The sequence below is a fragment of the Hippocampus bargibanti genome, linkage group LG06 (assembly GCF_051943395.1).
Source record: "Hippocampus bargibanti isolate YZ-2025 linkage group LG06, ASM5194339v1, whole genome shotgun sequence".
Lineage (NCBI taxonomy): Eukaryota > Metazoa > Chordata > Actinopteri > Syngnathiformes > Syngnathidae > Hippocampus > Hippocampus bargibanti.
In genome coordinates, this window is record NC_142739.1 from 22447250 (window position 1) to 22461948 (window position 14699).

At 40.2% G+C, this 14699-nt stretch overlaps 1 protein-coding gene across 7 annotated transcripts in view; it reads right to left on the reverse strand.

The window, feature by feature from the left end:
- Window positions 1-14699, reverse strand: part of invs (inversin) — a 51061-nt gene that overhangs the window by 10889 nt on the left and 25473 nt on the right. For 5 of the 7 annotated variants that reach the window (XM_088999612.1, XM_088999613.1, XM_088999608.1 and 2 more), the window contains 10 exons: window positions 13964-14119; window positions 13741-13862; window positions 12715-12822; window positions 11421-11527; window positions 11108-11317; window positions 8086-8288; window positions 6464-6881; window positions 4978-5126; window positions 1465-1548; window positions 22-1215 (listed from right to left, as the gene is read on the reverse strand). In XM_088999612.1, coding sequence (XP_088855738.1) covers window positions 1100-1215; window positions 1465-1548; window positions 4978-5126; window positions 6464-6881; window positions 8086-8288; window positions 11108-11317; window positions 11421-11527; window positions 12715-12822; window positions 13741-13862; window positions 13964-14119 — 1673 coding nt within the window. In that variant the 3' untranslated portion in view covers window positions 22-1099. Of the gene's footprint in view, window positions 1-21; window positions 1216-1464; window positions 1549-4977; window positions 5127-6463; window positions 6882-8085; window positions 8289-11107; window positions 11318-11420; window positions 11528-12714; window positions 12823-13740; window positions 13863-13963; window positions 14120-14699 lie in introns of those variants that run through there. The other 2 variants (XM_088999609.1, XM_088999614.1) reach the window with 2 other exon arrangements.

Consider the following 14699-nt stretch of genomic DNA (forward strand, 5'->3'; position numbering starts at 1 on the left):
ATTCAACTATTGACCAAAATAACCAAATAGCCAATTTTTGCCAATTTTGTTTTTACCTTTATGTACTTGAATCATTTACACAACACATTTTTTACCTATACCGGACAAATTTATCAAAAGCTGGTATTGAATTCAGAAGTCGGGGGAAAATACTGTATTTTATAAGATGCACCTTTAATGAATGACATTTAAAAACCTTTTCCATACATAAGGTGCACCGCATTAGAAGGGGCACCTTCAATGAATGACATTTTAAAGTGTTTTTGCATACATAAGGCACACCACATTAGAAGGGGTATCTTCAATGAATGGCATATTTTAAAACGTTTTCCATACATAAGGCACATCACATAAGGGCCGCCTTCAATGAATGACATTTTAAAACGTTTTCCATACATAAGGTGCACCGGATTATGAGGCGCATTGTCAGCTTTTGAAAACATTTTTTTTAGGTGCGCCTTATCGTGCAGATAATTTTTTTTAAAAGCTCATTTTAACCGTTTAAAAAAAAGCAGTGGTGGTAACCAAAAAAAAAATCCAAAAATAATTTGAATGCAGATTTCAGTAACAAATACAGTATAACGAGGATTTGTGTGTATGAGAATGAAAACCTGTGAATTGAAAAACATCTGCATTGGAATCAATAGTACACATTTTGATGTCTATAGACAGACAAGATAGTGTATAGACGTTAGCAGATGTGTGTACAATATATATAGAGGATTTTTACATTATGTAGACGGGAATGGACCTGACATATTTTTAGATTGTGTGTGTGTGTGTGTGTTTCTGCAGGTGGGCTGAGTTCATGAGTGGCTGTTGATAGACCGGCTCATTCTCGGCAACACGAGAAAAGGTTATCTCTGTGTGTGAGTGAGAGTATGTGTGCATATATGTTTGTCTCACAATGGATGAAAGGTTATCTTTTACACGCGTCACTTGGGTAGGTTTAACCTCCCCCTGGCCCCGTCAAGTCTTGGCTGTGATATTAAAACGGCTTAATTTTAGAAGCTGACAATGTATGCAGTAATTCTTTCTGTGAGAGAAAGGGCTGCTAAGAAAACATAAAAAAAAGTACTTAGGTGCACGCGTGTGTGCGTCACCGCTTTCCTCGATGGCCCCGACCCTGGATGGCGCTTTGTGGCCTCAGGTGGTAAGAGAACTGCTTGGCTAGATTCACCGTATCAGTCAGGTGCACGTAGTCCAAGCCGCTCACTAGACAAGTCACACATATATCAGTTTTTTTGTTGTTGAAATTTCGGGGAATGAGTCTACAATGTGTCATTCAGTTCCTTGTTAGACAAGAACTAATCATGCAAAAAAGTCTATGGGTCAACCTGTAAAAAGTAAGCCTGCATTTTAGAAGAAAAAACCCCTCCAAAATCCCAAATTCCCTTCAATTTCGTTAGTAGTGCATGCTTACTCTCACCAAACTAATTCCTAATGGTTCATAGAGTAACTTACACTGACTCTGTGTGCGTAAAGGCACATTCAGGAGCAGCTGAGACCCGCGGAATGAAGGTTGTCCTCGCATGGCGATGGAGTTTCCTATTAAGTCCAGTAAAAACAAATTTTTTCAGTAAAAAACACAGGCGGGCAAACGCAGTGTATTATATGTCATGTCTTTTAAATAACCACTTAAAGGACAACCGACGTCTGCGGACAAGTTGTGTCCATAATTTGTAAAATGGCTTAAAATGACTTCTACTGAGCGTATTTTGCAAATATTCCACCGCATATAGCTATATTTTACGTTTTAAGACTCGCGCTGAATATTCAGGAAGTCTTGTTTTTGAGTTGGTGACGAGTCCGTACGTGACGTCCGTGAAGGAACGCCCCTGACCGAAAAAAAAGACACATTGTAGCAGTCCTTCCATCACCTCAATGTATTTTGCTGTAGTTGTTTGGTCTGAAAACCTCGTGTTGCACCAAAAAGCCGGCAGAAGAGGGCGACCAAGCTCCATGTAAGGAATTTATCAGCCTGTGGAAACGGGCTGATTAATTCCTCACAGGAGCTTGGACACAATTTTCTGTCTCTTTTTGGGTGATACATTTCCCCCCAATGTTGCCTCAAAATGGCACGGAATAAATTCTTTAATCGATTGCAAACATGTATGCTTTCCTCTTCAGAACTATTTGAATCATATTCATAACTGGATGTGTAACAAGAAAGCATATTCTCCGAATCTGAAGCCATTGTTTTGATTCACAAGCAATGCAAGACGTCTTGGCGTGACGTCACGAACTGGGGGCGGGACTTTCTGAAAATGCCCAATTCGCAGCTCAATTTTTAGCAGATTTTGGACACTTTAAGTCATTTTTCTTGGTGTTTTGCATTTGAATAAAAATATCACATTGCGTGTTTTGGGTATTTTAGATGCTATAAAACGTTTTTCTGATGTCAGTTAAAAAACAAAAAAGTGACGTCGGTTGCCCTTTAAACATGCATATCATAATTGTGTTATCATTCAACACCCAGATGAAATCATATTGTTAGAAGCTTAGCAGATATGAAATTACAGGGAGGTTATTTGATAAAGGTGTAACACAATTATGATAGCCAGTGCCAACCAGTCTAAAGTTGTATGTCAAATGTCCGTCGGATTCCTTGCGGCATCGGCGTGGTTGTGTATGTATGTGTGTGTGTGTTCAGTAGATCGCTCTACACTGTTGACATTCCCCCTGACAGCTCTGAACTTTTCACGATGCCACGACTGTCAGAGCGACGGCGGTTGAGGGGGGGAGGGGTGAGGTGCGAACGGCAAGCGAAGGAGGTGGGGCGGTGGTGGGGAGGTTAAAGGGGTGGGGAGCCACGTCACGAGGTTGGGTGAGAACATTGAGATGTGTCCATCTTTCTATCCACCAGCATGCTTGAGAGCAGCAAGGTTCCTGCCTGTTCTCCGATCATCACCTGCTCTTGTGTGATGAAGGTCAGGCCTGTCTGAGCGAGGACGAAAGGTTCTTAACAGACAGCTGGGGTCAGTAGGTGGACATAAGCGCCGCCCAAGACATTAACACAGGTCATTCTAGTCAATTACACCGTGTTCCACACCACTATGATACCCGCACTGGTTTTGTGTAGCTTCTTGCTCATATTAGGCTCTTGGTTCAGAAAATGTCCGCCATGAAGAGCCGATGTATTAGAAATTTATTAGTGGGGTTTAAGAAATGATATCTCGCCATTTTCAAAAAAATAGTAACCAAAATGGACCCTTTGCTAATTTCCCCAATTGTGGGACTATTAAAGCCTTTCTGATTATGAAAATCACAGGAAACAGAATTAAAATGAAGCATGTCAAATTGGAGAAAAAGTAGGATGGAATCAGATATATTATGTCAAGCTTGTGTTGTAACCTCAGGAATTCTTGCAAATGTTTACTACCGTATAAGGCGCACACAAAAGCCTTGATTTTCTTCAAAAGATGACCCTGCACCATATACGCTGGTGCACATTATATGTGACGTGATATTGAACCACAACAGGTCTCGCAACTACTGTCAGCAGCCACCGACTTCATCTCGCCACGTAGAAGAAGTATTCTCATTCTTTACCGTAGCGCCTTATAATGTGGTGGGCCTTATATTTGGGAAACTTTTACATACAGTAAAGTCTCGTTATATCGATATCGGATATATCGATAGTCCCGGTTATATCAATACTATTTCTATGCACGCACGGAGAAAATTACATGCAAACAGGGTCGGATATATCGATAGTCCCGGTTATATCGATATTTTTTCGGACTCCCTTGAATATCGATATAACGAGACTTTACTGTATTTATATATTATATTTGGAAAACTTTTCATTGGAGGTGCGCCTTATAGCCCAATACACCGTAAATACTGAAAAAGTTGGAAAATACACCATTCATCGGTGGTGTGCCTTATACTCCGGTACACCTTATAAACCGGAAAATATGGTAATATTGAGCCACAACAGGTCTCACAACTACTGTCAGCAGTCACCCACTCCATTTCCCTCCGTAGAAGAAGTATTGCGTAACCCCAGCCTCTCCTGTAGCACCTTATAATGTGGTGTGCCTTATATTTGGAACACTTTTGTATATTTATTTATTCTATTTGGAACCCTTTTTTCATTCATTGAAGGTGCTCCTTATACTCCAGTGCGCCTTATATATGGAAAAAGTTTGAAAATACACCATTCATTGGGGGTGTGCCTTGCACTCCGGTACGTCTTATACACCGGAAAATACGGTACTTGTTCGTCACCCACACAAAATGGCTCCGTGGCCCATTTTGGGGTCTCGACCTACCGGCTGAGAATTGCTGTTTGAGGGATGTGACATTTGAGTAAACAAAAAATTGAGCAAACAAAGTAGTCTTGAATTTTTTTGGTCGAGTTTGCGACTTCTAAATTCGAGAAAATATATACAGGTAACATCCGACTTACGACCGATTTCCATTCCGACCAAACACATAAGTCGAAATGGTCGCAAGTCAAATTCCGTTCAAAATGTTGAATAGAGAGTCGGGGGCTAAATGACTCGCAAACTCCCCTTCTTAAAATGTTAAAAATGGGGTCTGGAGGTCGTGGTCGTAAGTACGGGTGGTCGTAAGACAGGCTGGTCATAAGTCGGATGTTACATGTATATATATTAAAATGAAAAAAAAAAAATGCTTCCGCTATGTGAAAAATAAAATAGTTCTCATATATGTCTTTAGCTTTGATAATAAGAGGTACTGTATGAAAAAAAAATATCATGCCTGAACATGTGGAATTACATGCAATGCATATATGGTTGGGTCATCGAGGGGATTTTTAATTTCCTTGACAACGAGGCGCTCTAAACCAGAGTGTCGGGATAGTGATCTAAATGCATGTGGCGATTGCACTGCATCATCTGAGCCGCTCAAGATCTCATACTAAGGCTCAATTGTGTTCCAATGATGCAGTACAGGTGTACCTCGCTGCAATTCGCAACCACGATAACAAACATTGGATGCAGGTCTTACCATAAATGTTTTGGAGCACCGACGTCTTAGTGGTTGCAGGTTTTGCAAGTGGAGCTCGCGTCTCTGTGCGTCTCTTCTCGGCGTGGTTTAAAACACTTGACTCCATACCCTTGCAGGCCTTGCCTTCAATGTGTCTGCGTCTAAGGAGCCTACGGACACACGTGTGTTAGCTAAAACAACAAAGTGCTTTTTTTGGGCAGCGCATCAAACACAATTATTTGAAAGTCATTTTTCAGTCAATTATATATATAGTATTAATACTGTATTCAGTTGAATACACTGCAGCGACACGACAGTGTATTTAACATCCAAAAAGAATGTATCTACGGTATTTATTTACATATCAGTTTATTTACTTATTTGTTTCTTTTGTGAGCTATCGCTTTTTATGTATTTAACTCATTCACAAATGTATTTGAGAATTGAAAATATGACGTAGAGCGCCGTTCCCGAATTTGGTTGAGTTTTGTTTCTTCATGCTTGGGTACTGATAAAGCGCTGGCCCTGGCCTCTGGCAATGGTTTTTGGTTTCCATAAGGGGCAGCATTTCCATGTTAGCGCTTTGTTCCAGCTTCAGCTGCTGTTAAAGCGCTATATAAACCAATATGTATGTATTGCATTGTATTTTGGACAGCTGCCCTCATTTCAATCTCATATAACTACAGACCCATGTAATTTAGGAACTAACTATTTTTTTGTGATAAAAGAAGAGAGTCTGAGGTTTCTTACGCTGTATTGAATGTTTATGCAGTCCTAAAACTCAATATTCTGTGGGTCCCGGAATTCAAGTGACAATGACAAAAACCCTGGCACTGGAGTGGGCACATTTTTGCACGTCTGGCAGTGAATTAATTAATTATTTATTTTTTAGTTATTTTATTTGTATATATTTATTTATTTCAGTGAATGAGTTAATTAATTTATGTATCTGTATACGTTTTTATTTATTTATTTATTTATTTATTTATTTATTTATTTCATTTGGTTGTGTAATTGGTATTTTTTTTAATTTACAAATACTCACAAATGTTTAATTTGATACCTGAAAAATTTGAATAAAACTCAAAGCCATCGGCAACTGCGAATGGTTAGTTTTGAAGCTTGGTAGGTGGACTTCTTGACCTTCTCAGCGTGATCTGCAATTATAGTTGCTCAACTATCCAGGGTCTCTGTTGTCATATTTTGAACTTTAATGTTTACTTTAAATTGTACGTTAAAATTATGCCCCATGTATTTTCAATAGGAGGCATGTCTGGACTGCTGGCAGGCATGTGACAGTATTTGGATTGTCGTGTGATCCCATGAGAATCATATTGGGAACATCCGCCTTTGAGCAACATGGCTGAAAAAAGAAAGATTAATAATAATAATAATAATAATAATAATAATAATAATAATATTAATATTAATACATTTAATTTATAAGCGCCTTTCGACAAGAGGTTGCACATCTTATGCCTCCAACTCGTACATATTCGGCATTCACCTTCGCCATGCTCGCTGGATGACCCTGGCCGCTTCGTGCTTCCGCCTGCGCTGCTCTCTGTCGTGTACTTTTGGCGTGCAGGTGGTGGGGCGATGTTTTCTCGAAGGGCTTCTCGTCTTCAAAGAGGCTCCGGTGAAGTGAGCAGGGTCTTTGGCCTTGTGATGTCTGTTCTTCAAGGGATCAGTTTTTTTCAGAGGTACGGCGGCTGTTTGGTCCGTGTCCAAAACGACCGTGTGAGGGGTGCTTGTGAACGAGGCGGGTCTTTGCTCCTTGACTTTACGTGTGGAGGAGTGTCTGGAGCTGCTCTGAGAAAGCGAGTCCTTAAGCCTGGTCGTCGTGTCGCATGCCATGTGACTTTCAGGGCTCGGCGTGTCTGGTGGATCTGAGGTTTGGTTCCTTGCGGATCTGCTGCGATGGCCTGGTGGAGATAATACCGCACAATGATTTATGATCAAAGCAGTACTCATTAGGCTTGCAGGAGATGAAGGTTATCACAACTGACTTTAGGGTGATATTTGATAACTACTCAGGCGCAGGGCAAATATCGAAAACAAACAGCACTCCTGTATTTTGTTGTTCTACTTTCATTCCTTTCAGAACTGATGCTGTGAAATGTAAATTTCTCCACTGTGAGACTAATAAAGGCAAATCCAATCTATCATTCACAATGACATTCACATGGGCACAATTTCCATTGCTTTTTAGATTTTGAAAAATATTTTTCATGCCTCTTTATGTCTGGTTGGACAGTTTTGAGGTTACACATTCTTTTGGGCCATTCTTAGAAATTGTAGTCACTTTGAGTGTAATAGTCACTATCAAATGTCTGGAATGTTTCCATTTTAGTTTCGACACACTTTTTGTAGACGTTAAGAACAATAAAGAAATAAAATAACATCTATTAATAAAATAAAATAAAAAATAAAATAATGACAAAATAAACACAAACACAAACACAAAATAAAATAACATAAAGTCTATTGATAAAATAACACAAAAAAATTGAAAATATATTACACATGTCTTTGTACTTCAAAAATCAGCACTCGTCAGGAGATCTCAGAAAAAAACGAATCTCTATATTATATTATTAAAAACGTCTTAAAGACTACTAGAACTTCCGAGCTTTATTTGGGAAATGTAGATACTGTATGTGAAGTCATTCACTGCCAGGCGATATCCAAAAACGTGTCCACTCCAGTGCCAGGGTTTTCGGTCTTTTTTACTCAAATTGCAGGACCCACAGAATATTGAGTTTTAGGACTACATCAAGATTCAGTGCAGCGTAAGAAACCTTAGACTCTCTTCATTCTTCAGAAAAAATAGTTAATTCCCAAGTTATATGGGAGTAATATGAGGTGCAAGTGTGGGTGGCTGTACAAAAGGCAAATGCTGCCGCCTCGTGGAAGGGAAAAAACATTGCCAGAGGTGTGACCAGCGCTTTCTCAGCACCCTCCACCCCCACAAGAAAAAACAACACCCGAACAAATTCTGCACTCCATGTCATAATTTCAATACCCGAATAAATTCAGGAATGGCAGCAATTGAGTTAATCTCATCTGTTAATTCAATTGTAAAAAAACAAAAAGGATGGTCCGCACTGAGAATTAATTTCACTCTACCTTTGTGTCTCTCCTCCCTCCGTTCAGGTTTCGTTGCTTTGTTTGTCTCCACCGTTGAGTCTTTTACGGATAAATTTGCCACCCGGTTCACCAAGGAGAATTTCTCCTGCTTTCTCGTCTCCGAAGACGATATTCGTTCTTTGGCCGTGGCCACCGAGATTTGCTGGACGGCTTCTCTCCGCCGCAGTTCTTCCTCTCGCTTCCTGGACACAAGCAAAAGAAGTGGCAGCTATTCAGAAAATCAGAATCAGAAAACCTTTATTCGTCCCACAATGGGGAAATTTGCAAATGTTGTGATGTTCATTGTTTTCAGAATTTTAATAATTTAAATGTGCACTGTGTACCATAGGAAATCTACTTTCAAAAGACATGGATTTCGGTAACATCTATTTGTTCTTTTTTTTTGAATGATTGTAAAACTTACTGCAAGTAGGCTGTATCCAGTTCATGTTTGACAACTAGTCTACTAACATTAAAACCACCAAGGCATTTATCTTACGTTAGAAAAATGTCACAAAATCAAAGAGAAGTAAAGAAATGTGTGAATAATTGACGCCTCCTGATGGCATCAAGCAGCAGACGATATGCAAAAATGTGTCCACTCCAGTGCCAGGGTTTTTGTCATTTTCACTCAAATTGCAGAACCCACAGAATATTGAGTTTTAAGACTACATAAACATTCAATACAGCGTTAGAAACCTTAGACTTTGTTCTTTCATCAGGAAGAAAAAGTTAATTCTTAAGTAATATAGGTCTGGAGTTATCTGAGGTTGAAATCGAGACGGCTGCCCCCTCGTAGAAGAGAAAAAACATTGCCAGAGGTCTGACCAGCGCTTTAAAACCCGAACAAATTCGGTAATGGTGCTCCACGTCATATTTCCAATTCCCGAATCAAGTCAGGAATGGCAGTGAATGAGTTAATTGGTCCAAAAAACTCAATTCACTGCCATTCCTGACTTGATTCGGGAATTGGAAATATGACGTGGAGCACCATTACCGAATTTGTTCGGGTTTTGTTTTTCTTTATATATTTCTTGTTTTTCTTCTTTTTCGAGCTTACACAGACGTATTGTTCCAAAAATCATGACTTATTTACAACAAATTAAGAATCCTTGTTAAGGTACAACCGGGTTGAAATGTAGACTTGTTTGTCATTCTAATCGAAATCATTCCCATTGAAGATTTCTGGTCTACTGTTAATGTGACATGATCTTGTTGGATGCCAGAATTGACATGCTTTACTTTATTTAATCGGAACAGCCGTTCTCCAGCTACGTGATGTGCACAGCGCAATGTAAGCATCGGGTAATTTGTCAAGATGGAGGTAAAAATAAGTCAGTCAAGAGCAAGCTACCCTGTCGCATATCCACTCTAGTTGGAACTTGGAAGCCACCATTTCTTTTTTTCAGCACGTAAATGACAATGTCACTGCACTATTCCAATTAGATCACACCTGTGAATCCTCCCAAAAATGTATTTATTTGGGTTGGTATTCTGTTGGAAGTGTTTATCTCATTCGGTTCGATTCTAATCGGAATACAGTGATCCCTCGCTACTTCGCGGTTCACTTATCGTGGCTTCAGTGTATCGCGGATTTTTTTCAGGGGAAAAAAAACTTATTTTTTTTTACATTTTTTTATTAATGGCTTGCAAATGTGCAAACAAATAAAGTAAAAGAAACAACACTGCAAACAACACTGTAAACAAAGCAGAATAAATCAAACACACTGGCTTTGAACAGCTCATGGAGCATTCTGCTTCTAGAAATCGGGCCATGACGGTTAATAAAAATCTTCCTAAAAAAAAGAAAGAGTGCCAACAACTACCGATAACAATGTTCTTCTCTCGGAGAAAGACTCCTTCAGTAGAAAAAGATGCTACAGCGCAGCGGAGTCAGGACAAATAGGCGCAGCAGCAAAATATTGTTTTACAACACCGTTCTATAAACTATTAAAAAAGCTGATGCTGATGAGGGTCGTTATGCTGATGAGGTGATACCAGTGGGAGTGGGGGTAATAGGCCAGTCGTTAGTCAGGAATGTAGGAACAATCAGTGGGGCCACAGGGAGGGGTCCTCTGCCCCCCCAACCTGAGAGTAGGGACCTATCATAGCTGTGTCCGGCGCCGCCATGTCTGGACATTAGGGATATATAAATGGGGCCGATACGACCAGTCAGACTTTAGTTCGCTGACGAAGCCTCTTGGATAGGAGGCGAAACGTCCGAAACCTTCACTTTTGTACAGATGACGGCTGAAGAAACCTTCTCATCGATGGACCACTCCTGTACGACTGAGAGCTTACACAGACGTATTAAAAAAGAGGTTTTATTTTTTTGTTTCATTCTGCAGTATGTACAGTTTTGCATTGTGTAAAATAAAAAAAATAAAAAAACGCTGACGACATTGTACTTCGCGGATTTCACCTATCGCGGGCTATTTTTGGAAAGCATGTCCCGCGATAAACGAGGGTTCACTGTACAAGGCTCCATGTAAACTGCGTTCTATCTATGCCAGCAACATATAGCTGTCCATGTTAAGCGCTTTGTTACAGCTTCAGCTTCAGCGCTATACAAATCAATATGTATTGTATTGTATTGTATTGTATTGCATTGTATTGTATTGTAACATAGAGTAATGTTAGGTAGAAAAATGAAAAGGGACAATTAACTTGTGTATTCACTTGTTGTCATTCATACAACAAAAAAACTGAATTGGCCAAACAGCTAAAAATGACTACATTGAGATAAGCTCATCCTTCTACTTTTCGCCTAATTTTTATTTTTTAAATTATTCTTATGGTGCCCAATGGGATTTTTCTAATGAGTCTTGGCTTAACTAAGGTTGGGAAACAAATGTGAGACGTGAGTAAATGACAAAGGATCAAAAGGAACACGTCAGGACAAAGATGTATGCGTGTGCAAGGTTGACAGAAAAAGACGGATACGGGCGTCCCTGTGATGTCCAAACAAAAAGGGCTAGACAAAGACAGATGTATAGCGGAGTGTTATTTGTTTGTCTCTCACTTGGCGGCGTCCTTGCGTAGCTGCTCGTGCCTCATAAGGAGCTGCTTCCTTTCTCTGAAAGCCTTGCGGACCGTGTAGCCCTTGTAGAGGGCCTGAATGGAAGCAGCGGCGATGTCCTGGATGGCGGCGATGGACAAAGCGCCATGCTCCAGCATGAACTGGGTCACCTCGCTGTGGCCTCCCAGCAGCGCATAGTCCAGCGGCGTGTACCTGGGTGTGAACGCCATTGTCCCTCACTCACATAGCCCTTTGAAGCTCTCCTTAACATTGTGACCGCGGCATCTCATCGTCATAATCATCGTCAAAGCCTCACCTCTCCTCTGTGTGCTCCATGTGGTTAGGAAAGGCGCTGTAGCCCAGCAGCAGCTTCACGGCATCCAGGTAGCCATTGTTACAGGACCAGTGGAGCGCAGTTCGGCCCTGTGGAAACAAGGTTATACCCGTGGCAATTTTTAAATGAAAAAAAAAATATGAAAGGGTGCCAACCACTTACTGCAAGTAGGCTGTATCCAGTTCATGTTTGACAACTAGTCTACTAACATTAAAACCACCAAGGCATTTATCTTACGTTAGAAAAATGTCACAAAATCAAAGAGAAGTAAAGAAATGTGTGAATAATTGGCATGCCTGATGGCATCAAGCAGCAGACGATATGCAAAAATGCGTTCACTCCAGTGCCAGGGTTTCCGTCATTTTCACTCAAATTGCAGGACCCACAGAATATTAAGTTTTAGGACTACATAAACATTTGATTCAGTATAAGAAACCTTAGACTCTCTTCTTTCATCAGAAAAAAATAGTGAATTCCTAAGTCCCATAGGTCTGGAGTTATCTTAGCTTGAAATGGGGGTGGCTGTACAAAATATAATACAATACATACATATTGATTTATATCGCTCCTTAACATGAAGTGCGAACATGGACAAAATTCTTCCCCCTCGTGGAAGGGAAAAACATTGCCAGAGGTCTGACAAGCGCTTTATCGGCACCCTCGCAAGTAAAACAAAACCCGAACAAATTCGGGAATGGCGCTCCACGTCACACTTTTCAATTCCCTATAAAATTTAGTCACGTCAACGTCAGGTTTCTGTGGTCTATAAAAAAATAAGACCAAGATAAATCTTTTCGCATATTTTCCAACATGAACCAAAAGCTATAATTTGTAAAACTCTTTACAAGAGCAGAAGTTAAAATAAACTGACATAATGTGGCTGCATAAGTGTGCTCACCCTTGTAGAACTGAGCATGGGATGTCTATTCGGAAATCAATGAATTTAAACTTGTGATAAATTGGACTTAGGAAACACACAAACAATTTTAAGTGTCCCAAATTAAGTTTTGTTGGTCTTGTAGGCTTTTTAGCAGAAGCCTGAAGGTTTTTGTTATAAAAGGGCCTGCTGTTTTGAACTGTTCAAAGTTCCTTCCACCTTGTCCAACACCCCAATTACAGATGAAGGAAAGATAAGGTCAAAGCGTAATGTTGCCATCAGCATGTTTCAGATGAGCATGTTTGAGCCAAAGAAAACTTTTCCTGCAAAAAAAGTCCAACCTCAGTTTCAATGGGCCGTAATTACCCAAACACACATGGCATGCATACAAATTTCTACCTCCCTGTCCTGTATGTTTGGATCAGCGTGTTTCTCCATCAGGACAGCCATGCATGTGATGTAGCCACCATAGGCAGCACACTGCAGTGGAGTCCGTTTTGCTTGGTCCTGCAACACAGATTAGGATCGGTCAAAGATATTCGTTAGACACTGTGAACAAAGGCTCGAACACAGGAAGATCATCTTTTACTGCCGGCAGGGGACGCAGCCATTCATGACCAATGCCCAACTTCTGCAGCCCTCTGTCAAGCTATTTATTGAGGATATATACACATTTAAGTGATACATGAATACCACGCGATACATGAATACCACGCCCTTGGACGTCCAAGCACCAACAACTATAAAACAACAGAACGTAGACATTTTAATTGGTTGCCCTTTCCATGAACTGATAAATTTGGAACCTGGCTAATGACCTCTTCCTGTTAAGGAGTTTACCCAGTCCTAAATTAGTATAAGGACAGATCTCAGACATGTTCACCTCAGATTGACCCCAGATCTTCTGTGCTTCAATTGTGGGCCTTGTTTTCGGCGGCATGAAACTTTTAAATATGATAACTTATTTTCTGTCTCTTGTCTGTCAGGATCATAAAGCTCTTTGACAGTTCTAATAACGAGCTGATTTTAAATGATTCTCCATTGTGTGTGTGTTATACACGAATAGTTATTATTATGAAATAATAATAATAAAAATAATTTTGAAACCGTACGAGATGAGGTATATCATAGAAAGAGTTTCAGTATGATGCAACGCAGTAAACGACAAATATGATAATAAAGAGAGAGGGAAAATGATGATAAAAAGAAAAAATATGTGAGTAAAAGCAGGTCTTTTGTTTCAGATAGGATCTTGGATTGAATAGTATACAGGTATTACCAATTTCCTTCTAAGATAGCTAAAACCAAAATTAATTTCACATAAAGTCCTGATTTGAAAGGCTTTTTGGAAAATAAAACCAGACACTTGAATTTGTGGTCCACCCCAATTGGTGCTCTACCACCACAATGTGATTTAGACCTCACCTGTACATTGGGGTTGATTCCATTTTCCATTAAGATCTGGCAGACCTCAGCGTTCCCTCCCAAAGCTGCCCAGTGAAGTGCAGTATGACCGTCCACGTCCACGAGGTCTACACGAGCGGCGCCTTTATTCAACAAAAGTAAGCAGCTACATATCTGACACACAACTACAGATAACCCAACGTTGGAACATGTCCAAAAAATTCCCGGAAGAGATTGCTGCTACCTTTGATGAGCGTGAGGATGACATCCCTCTGACCCATCTCGCAGGCACGAAAGAGCGGTGTGTGCTTCATTACATCCAGAGAGTCCACCATGGCTCCGCTCTCCAACAACAATTTGACAGTGCTAACATGGCCTGAGAGGGACGCTGCATGTAACGCTGTTTGGACAATAGTGACACGAACATGAAGGTAACTAGACAAATGAAATGCGGTTGACATCCACCCACAAAAAGAAACAACATTATGACAACTTTCACAATACAACGGTAATGGCGAGAGTCCATATCCAATATTCTATATTCTATAAAATTGGTTCATTATTGTGGTTGTATTTTGGTAGCAGTGTACAATTGTACATGACCCATTGGGATGCAAAAACTCAATTACTGCTATTCTCTTGGCTGTACAAAAAATTAAAAAAATTAAAAAATCTGGGATATGATCAATATAACAGATGCAAGCAATAGAAGGAGGTCAACCCCCTCCCATTTAACAAATAAACTTTCTCATCCAAAATTCAAGGAAGTGATGTGGTTAACCAGTCAGTCATGTTGTCCTTCATGCTGTCTTATCCAGCAAATATACATAAACAATGATATCCAGACCGGACATTGATTTTTACATCCAAGAGGCCCCTTTAGCGTCAGAGCTGTGGCGACCATGTCACGAGTGTGTTCATGTGTGAGTATGGAGATGGAGGACAATGCTGGCAGTCTTCATGGAAAAATCTCAATCATT